Source organism: Labeo rohita, chromosome 24 (assembly GCF_022985175.1).
Source record: "Labeo rohita strain BAU-BD-2019 chromosome 24, IGBB_LRoh.1.0, whole genome shotgun sequence".
NCBI classification, from domain to species: Eukaryota; Metazoa; Chordata; class Actinopteri; order Cypriniformes; family Cyprinidae; genus Labeo; species Labeo rohita.
Window position 1 is genome coordinate 13450672 of NC_066892.1, and position 9128 is coordinate 13459799.

The 9128-nt window shown below is 34.9% G+C and overlaps 2 protein-coding genes across 2 annotated transcripts; both read left to right on the forward strand.

Moving 5' to 3' along the window:
* The first annotated feature begins 295 nt into the window (after positions 1-295).
* On the forward strand, positions 296-3790 carry tagln3b (transgelin 3b). Its single transcript, XM_051097542.1, has 5 exons — positions 296-440; positions 1365-1582; positions 1667-1841; positions 2079-2181; positions 2293-3790. The coding sequence occupies exons 2-5, from the start codon at positions 1403-1405 to the stop codon at positions 2432-2434; spliced, it is 600 nt and encodes a 199-aa protein (XP_050953499.1). The 5' UTR covers positions 296-440; positions 1365-1402; the 3' UTR covers positions 2435-3790.
* Positions 3791-5757: 1967 nt separating this feature from the next.
* Positions 5758-8884, forward strand: c1qtnf9 (C1q and TNF related 9). Its single transcript, XM_051098217.1, has 3 exons — positions 5758-6040; positions 6296-6358; positions 7960-8884. The coding sequence occupies exons 1-3, from the start codon at positions 5854-5856 to the stop codon at positions 8727-8729; spliced, it is 1020 nt and encodes a 339-aa protein (XP_050954174.1). The 5' UTR covers positions 5758-5853; the 3' UTR covers positions 8730-8884.
* Positions 8885-9128: the final 244 nt, after the last annotated feature.

Here is a 9128-nt window from a genome sequence, read left to right on the forward strand (position 1 = left end):
AAGAGCAATAGGATTTGGGTTTTTTGTTCTGTCAGTTTTAAAACCGTTTTACATTTTTCTTTTTTTTAAATTGGCCATTAAAATCTGATTTTTTAATAAATAAACACGTTGTTCCCAGGAAAAGTTAAGTATTCTTAACTGAAATCTGTTCAGTGTCGATTTTGTGTCCGTTTTGTGTCATTCTTGCTATGTTCAGCTCATGAATGTTAATTAAGTCACGCTGAGGCTACTTGGTAACTTTCCACGAGCGTTCATCGACGTGAGCTAATTAATATTCATGAGCCAAGCCAAACCATAGTACGATTCCGAGCACCGGACAGCGCGCTGGAGCCACGCCCCATCCCCCGCCTCATGGATGTCTCAATCCAGCATCTCTGAGCAGCACTGACCACAGGATTTGACCTCGCTGCACAGGAGGACGACAAGCGCATCTGCTTGTAGTAAGTAAATCTTTATCCTTGACTAAATGATTTCCAAGATGATATGGCGAATAGAATTACATAATTATCAGTAACTTTATATGTATTATTCTAATACTAATTTCGGCTAAATATGAACATGCAGTTTCTTTTTGCGTCAGCCCGCTTTACTTGATTATGAAGAATCTCAGAATGATTGCAGTGGTTTTCTAGATTATTATGATGATGATGATGATGATGATGTTCGGAATAGGTAATAAGATTTTTTCTTTGAAGTCATGGGAACAGCACGGGCCACACCCCGGTCAATATTATCCCTTGTCAGTCCACGTGTTCATATATACAAATTTATACATGATACAGTAGTCTGTATCATAATACAGGAATATTAAAAATCATATTTACAGTTAATTGTTGTGTGAATTAATATTCACAATAAGTTGTACACTTATCTTAACCAAAAAATGCATAACAGTAGCTAAAGGGAAAATTATAAAGCCTTATATGTGATCATGGACCACAAAACCAGTCATAAGGGTTACGTTTTTTGAAATTGAGATTTATACATCATACGAAAGCTGAAAAAATATGCTTTCAGTTTCAGTTGGCTGAGATGCAGCTATTTAAGGCTCTGAGGGTGCAAAAAAATCTAAATATTGAGAAAATAGTCTTTAAAGTTGTCCAAATGAAGTTCTCAACAATGCACATTACTAATCAAAAATTAAGTCTTGATATATTTATGGTAGAACATTTACCAAATATCTTCATAGAACATGATCTTTACTTAAAATCCTAATGATTGATCATTTTGACCCATACAATGTATTGGCTACTGCTACAAATATACCCATGCTACTTACGACTGGTTTCGTGATCCAAGGTCACGTATTTTCTAACATTTGTAGTACAGATTGAGCTAGTGTGTAAATTTGTTGTTGTTTTTAGATATACTGGGTAAAGACCTAGAATTATTCAACTTAACCATGGCGAACCGAGGACCCAGTTATGGACTGAGCCGTGAGGTGCAAGAGAAGATCGAGCAGAAGTATGACCAAGACCTGGAGTCTCGACTGGTGGACTGGATTGTCACTCAGTGTGGAGGAAATATAGAGAAACCACAACCGGGAAAGCAAAACTTCCAGAACTGGCTAATGGATGGCACTGTGAGTAAATACCAGCTTGACAATATCACACCAACATGATTCCATTCATTTATCTTTATCTCCCCCGTTCGTTCAAATCTGCAGATCCTCTGCAGACTCATTAACAGTTTGTATCCGCGTGGTAAGGAGCCTATTAAGAAGATCTCAGAGACTCAGATGGCCTTTAAGCAGATGGAAAAGATCTCCCAGTTCCTGCAGGCAGCAGAAGCGTACGGAGTAATAACCACAGACATTTTTCAGACAGTGGACTTGTGGGAAGGTACAGTAAAATTCGCTTTTATAAGTTCTATAACAGCACTTCATGGACTTCGGAATAAGCATAGTGTTGTAAAACCGCTGTAGAAAATTAATGTAAGAGTTAGAATTGTTTTGAAAGATTGCTTTTAATCAGCTAGGCCTTGCATACTACAATAGATCATCCTAGAAAGCATTGCAAGTTGCGTTCTTGGTGTGTAGCCAAAGTCACTTCAGTGCTCGTTGGTTCCCTTGGTTAAAGGAAAAGACATGGCAGCCGTCCAGAGAACTCTAATGGCCCTGGGTAGCGTCGCTATTACAAAAGACGATGGACTTTACCGAGGCAACCGGGACTGGTTTCACAGGTGAGCAAGACGATTCCTATGAAGATTATACCGCCAATGTCTGGTTGGACTTGTGAATGGACTTTGTTGTGTCTGAGCGCCATGTGAACTCTTTTTGATCTCGTGTGACAGGAAATCTCAAGGCAACCGGCGAGAGTTTTCTGAGGAGCAGTTGCGGCAGGGTCAGAATCTGATTGGCTTACAGATGGGCAGTAACCGTGGGGCATCTCAGGCTGGCATGACTGGTTACGGCATGCATCGGCAGATTATGTAAAACTATACTAGTGCCCAGCAACACCCAGAAGACCTTAAACCCCCTCCCCTCCAGCCCTCGCCAAGCAGTGTTCCTTGTTGGTGCATCTATTTGATAATGAAGAGCAGTCTTAGTAACGTCAGAAACTTAAATATAGAGGTTTTAATATATTAGAGCATGCTAGATATATCTATTTTAAGTTTGGCTTGCTCAGCTTGTGATTAAAACTGTTTATTTATTTGTAAATGTATGCAAAGACCATTTTATCTAAGCAAGTCAAAACAACTGCCTTATTCTCTGAGCAAACAGTGTTGATATACCAAATAACAGACAGCAACTGTAACAGTCTACTAGTTTACATAGTGTTTGAATGTACACTAAAGGACAAATGTTTACTGATACTTGTTATTGCTGGGTTATTGCGATCAGTTCTGTTTTCTAATAATGAAAACGTAAAGGATGTCAATGCACATACTAACCAGATGTACTGTATGCAGATTAATAATAGTCGTAAATGTAGAAATGTATTTATTTGTGTTGTTCATCGTTGTTGTGTGTGAACATTCCATGTCAGTTTCATAATAAGCCTGGTTTTGGTGACCATCTTTAATGTAAATGTTTAATAAATTGGTACCTTAACATGAGGTTAATCTGTTCTTGTTTGTATTAAAATAAAGTTAAGCCTAAAGAATACTGTACAATGTTTTAAAGGGATAGTTCACCCAAAAATGAAAATTCTGTTGGTACTCTCAAAAACACACGGAGAAGACATTGTTGAATAAAGTTGTTGTTTTTGTTTCTTTTGCACACTAAAATTATTCTTGTAGCTTCATAACATTACGGTTGAACCACTGATGTCACATGGACTATTTTAACAATATCCTTACTGCCTTTCTGGGCCTTGAGTGTGTCAGTTGCGTTGCTGTCTATGCAGGGTGAGAAAGCTCTTGGAATTCATCAAAAATATCTTAATTTGTGTTCCGAAGATGAATGAAGGTTTTACGGGTTTGGAACGACATATAACCTGGATGCGCAGCCATACTGGTGATACTCAGATGTAAACAACAGCATGGATTGCACAGTTTTTGTACTAATATGTTGTTCTGCTAAATTGTGCTGTCCAAACCACAGGAAGCTCCTAAATCAAATAGAGAATGACTTAGTAAGGGTACAGGAAAGGGTGCAAAATTTAAATAAACTAAAGTTAATAGGTGGTAAGGATATGTACGAGCAGTAATTAAGATATTAGCATAATATTTCACCTACCTGACCAGAAATGATAAGATGACAGAGTTTTCATTTTTGGGTGAACTATCACTTTAAGTATACTTGAGTTTTCAGTAGACTTTTTAGAATTAGTACATCCTTTGCAGATTAAAAATATTCTTGGTGTAACATTGTGTTATCAGAATATTGATCTAGTTTCTTAAATGATTAGTCCACTTCCAGAATAAAAATTTACAGATAATGTACTCACCCCCTTGTCATCCAAGATGTTCATGTCTTTCTTTCTTCAGTCGTAAAGAAATTATGTTTTTTGAGGAAAACATTTCAGGATTTCTCTTCATGTAATGAACTTATATGGTGCCCCCAAATTTGAACTTGCAGTTTAAATGCAGCTTCAAAGGGCTCTAAACGATTCCAGCCTAGGAATATATAATTATATATAAAAATATAATACAATTTCTATATATTTTTTAACTTCAAATGATCGTCTTGTCTAGCTCTGGGTGAACTCTGTTTTTTTCCGGTCATGACAGTTAGGGTACGTCTAAAAACTCCCATCTCATTTTCTCCTCCAGCTTCAAAATCGTCCTATATCGCTGCAGAAGTACCAACCCAAAGTGAACGAGCAAAGAAGATCAAACACTCTATACAAAATAAGGTAAAAAGAGCGATTTTGAAGTTGGAGGTGAAAATGCGACAGGAGTTTTTAGACGCACCCTAACTATGACCGGGCAAAAAACAGATCACACAGAGCTAGACAAGACGAGCGTTTGAGGTTAAAAAGTATATAAATTGTGATTTTTTTTTAAAAAAAAACCTTTAGTTTCGCTGGATAAGACCGTTATTCCTCGGCTGGGATCGTTTAGAGCCCGTTGAAGCTGCATTTAAACTGCATTTTGGAATCTGAAATTTGGGGGCACCATCTTAGTCAATTAGTTATATGGAGAGAAATCCTGAAATGTTAAAAAACGTTAATTTCTTTACGACTGAAGAAAAAAATACAACGTCTTGAATGACAAGGGGGTAAGTATGTTTTCTGTAAATTTTTGTTCTGGAAGTGAACTAATTCTTTAAAAGCATCAGAATGTGTTTAAAACGCTATGTTGTCAATGTTGTAGCGATTCACAAAAGTCGTCAAATCAGGCAGCTTTTTGACAGTCAAAGCGGTGAATAAGCTTAACCGACTTGAATACGAGCAAAATCTGTGTGGAAACTTTATCGCACGAATTCCTGTTGAAATAACTGGATTTGGAAATGAAATTTCAGGACGTGGCAGTTAAACTAACTGCGCCATATCAGACACAAAAACCCAAAAAGACAACATTATTACATTATTAAGAATTAGTTTTCATTTTTCAGTTATTTCTTCAAGACACGGGATCAAGAATATAATAACCTATATGTTTAAAAATGCCTGAAATTATTATTTATATATTTAAATGTAGCAATATATAAAATCACAATGTTTTAATTACATATACCTATAATCCAAAGGCGTTTCTCTTGGTGTCGCACACTGAAGCTCTGTTATAGTTTCTCCTAAAGGACCATAGAAACCTTTTAGCTCTAATTGAAACCTTTATGTTTAAGAGGGGGAGGAAGGCAGACAAGATATATTTCAAAAGCTTAAAGCCTAATGGATTCATAAGGTCAAGCATTGGGATGCGACGGATTGCATTTGCAGTGTCACCGAAGTGGAAATTTAATCAAGATGGAGTAACACCCCTAAGGAGCTACATGGGACCATATGCATTAAGCAATGAATTGCATGATGCTCTTTAGACTGACTTTATGACTGTTCAGTAACATTTCTAAAGCAACCAAATCAATTGCTCTGTCACATAACATACCAAAGCCCTCATGGAAGTGACAGACTGACTTTTATGAGGGTTTGTTCAGTTTAATATTAGCTTTACTCCGCAATGCAATGAATATAAATGGGTTTTGTTAGCAAAAACTCTATGCTAATATGGATTGGGCAATAGTTTCAGGTTGATTATTATCTAAACTAAAATACAAAAAGGAATTACAATAGAGGACACAGGTGATGTGTAACACATTTGGGTAAAATAAGTAATCTAAACAATGGCTTTCTGACCAATGAAATAGCAGGTTTGCAATATGCAAAGTCTGAAATAATCTTGTGCACATGAAGTTTCCTCAAACACAGAAGCTGTTCTTGGACTCCAGCTGCTGAAGTGCTTGAGAGGACCATGCTCTTTCCCACACAGATTTGTATGCTTTTTCTCGTTGTACTGGTCAATGCTGCAGAGCGGAGCGTTTCTGACAAAAATACCGGCTGTGTGTACGGTCACCCCGGGATCCCTGGAGACCCAGGACACAATGGAATGCCAGGCCGTGATGGCAGAGATGGGGCCAAAGGTGATAAAGGAGACAGAGGTAAGAATGAAAGCAAAACGTTTGACTCCAGTTAATCAGTCACCTTTGAGCTAAGTTATGAGGTCAGATAGGTACACAAATTAAACAATGTTGTAAAAAAAATTCTTTGAAAAGATGTTTGCAGTACTAGGTGACATTTAGATTTTAAAGTCCAAGCTTGGTTTGTCAGATTAATTGTATTTTGATGTCCTTGCATGCAAGGAAAGTGTTTTATAAAATACATACAAAAAATACAACTGTTTATGTTTTCTAAAGGTGATATAGGAACATGCGGGACAGCTGGTAAAGATGGACCAAAGGGCGATAAAGGAGAACCTGGTAAATAATAATTTCTTTATGTCTTTTTTTAATTCATCCCATAACAAGGAGAAGTGAAAATTGTATTTATGTACTTATTTATTAAGATAATTAGTAGTAGTAGTAGTAGTAGTAGTTTTAATTATTTAAAAAATATATAAAATATAGCTAAAATGGGCAAAACATATTCCTAATATAAAATTTGAAATATATTTACATAAATATATATTTTGATTATATTTACTTATTTTTTCCTCATATATTTACTTGCCATTCATTATATATTTTCAGTATTAATATATTTGTATTGTTTAAAATATATATTTAAAAAAATACATTTTGTATTATTAAAAAAGTATTTAAGATTGGAAATGTATATTTTTTAAGGTTTAAATAACATATATTTTTAAATCCCCCCCCCCAAAAAAAAAAAAAAAAACGTAACCCTCCATGTTTATATTTAGCACATATTTAGAATATATTTTGGCCGTAATGTATAAATGTATTTAATTATTTGTATGATTGTTATTATTATTATTATTAGTAGTAGTAGTAGTATAAATCAGTATTTTAAATATATTAATGTATTTTGTTGTTTTTAAACACTGTGGTGTTGTCCTGTAGGTTCATGATTAAAAATGAAAATGTGAACAAAAATAAAAGCAATTAAATGTGTTATTCAAATTCAAATATGAAAATTAAAATGAGGGGTAATAATAGATAATGACTGAATTTTTACGACCCTGTCCGTCAAAATGACGGACAATGTTAAAGTCTAACCTCTGATTTTGATGTTTTAGTTACTTATATTTTTTATTATATATCTTCCATTTCTTATATATTATATATACCATTTATATATATATAATCTATTATATATTATACGTGGTTTAAATAACAAATAAATTTAAATCAAATTATATAAATATTAAATAATAAAAAAAATGTAATATATTTATGTAAATGTATATTTCAAGTTTTAGTTACTTATATTTACTCATATTTACTATTTATTATATATTTTCAGTACAATATATTTTATAATATATCCATAATAAATAACATATTTTTTTAGATTGACCAAAAAAACCTTAACCCTTCAGATTTATATGTAGCACATATTTAAAACATATTTTGACCATAATGTGTATAATATATAATATATAAATATGTACAAAAAAATATTTACATAAATATATATTTGATCAGTTTTAGTTACTTATATTTCCTCATATATTTATTTACCATTTATTATATATTTTCACTATAAATATATATTTATGGCCTACAATATAATTAAACGAACAAAATGTATTTAAAAATATGTATTTTCTTGCGTGCCCTTTAAAGTATTTTTAATAACATATATTTTAAAATGGAAAAAAAAAAAATTAACTCTTCATATTTATTTTTAGCTCATATTTCCAATACTGTGTGTATATATAAAATGTGTTTATTTATTATTATTATTATTATTTTTTTAATATTCTTTTTATATTCAGTCTGGTAGTTTTCAACACTTGTGTTTCTAAATGTATGAAAGCAATTCACTTGAGTAGAATACAGTAAATATTTAAATTTCATTTGTCTATTGCTATTATCATCAAGGTTTTTTTTTTCAGGTGATCCTGGCATAGCTGGTGTGAAGGGGAAGCGTGGAGACAATGGAGAAAGGGGTCCACCTGGTAAAATGGGGCCCCAAGGCTTCCCAGGGCCACTGGGTTTGAAAGGTCAGAAGGGAGAACTTGGTTTGCCAGGACAACAGGGGATCAAAGGGGATCTGGGTCCTATAGGCCCTGTAGGACCACAAGGAGACATTGGCTATAAGGGAGACAGAGGCATACCGGGTCCTTTGGGGCCCCCAGGGCGACCAGGCCCAAAAGGGGAAATTGGCAACCAAGGTATCAAAGGCAGCATTGGTGTTCGTGGTGAGAAAGGGTCAAAAGGGAATGTCGGTGAGCAAGGCCCAAAGGGGGACATGCCCGAGATACCAAAAAGTGCCTTCTCAGCTAGACTGAGCGAAAGCAACAAATTACCTGCTGCTAACGCTCCAATTCGCTTTGATAACATCCTCTATAACCGTCAGGGACACTACGACACCGAGACCGGCCGCTTCACTTGTGCCATCAGCGGAGTGTATTTTTTTACTTACCATATCACTGTGTTCTCTCGGAATGTAAAAGTGGTCCTGATGAAGAACGGTCAGCGAGTGATCCACACAATGGACACCTACCAAGGTGGTGAGGACCAGGCTGGCGGAGGAGCAGTCCTAGAACTGGTAGCTGGAGACAAAGTGTGGTTGCAAGTGGCTGATAAACTGCTATTTAATGGGTTATATGCAGATGAAGATGACGACACTATTTTTTCGGGATTTTTGCTCTTTGCAACCTAAAGATTCTGCTGCGAATAGGAATTTAGTGGCACTAAAGAAAATATTAGGTTTGTAAGAAAATATTAAATTCACTAAATGTTGTCTTCATAATTTTCTGTAAAATACATAAATCATTGTTTATGTTTCTTGAACAAAATGAATAAAAATGATGTGTCTGCGTGTAAGCAAATGTCACAATTACTATGCAGGCTAGCATTCCTGTAGCTTAATTTCCTGATAATTTACTCACCCCCATGTCATCTAAGATGTTCAAGTCTTTCTTCAGTCGCAAAGAAATTAAGTTCTTTTCCAGCATTTTTCTCCATATAGTGGACTTCAATGGTTCCCAATGGTTTGAACTTCCAAACTTCAATTTCAATGATGCTTTAAAGGGCTCTTCACGATCCCCACTAGCTTATC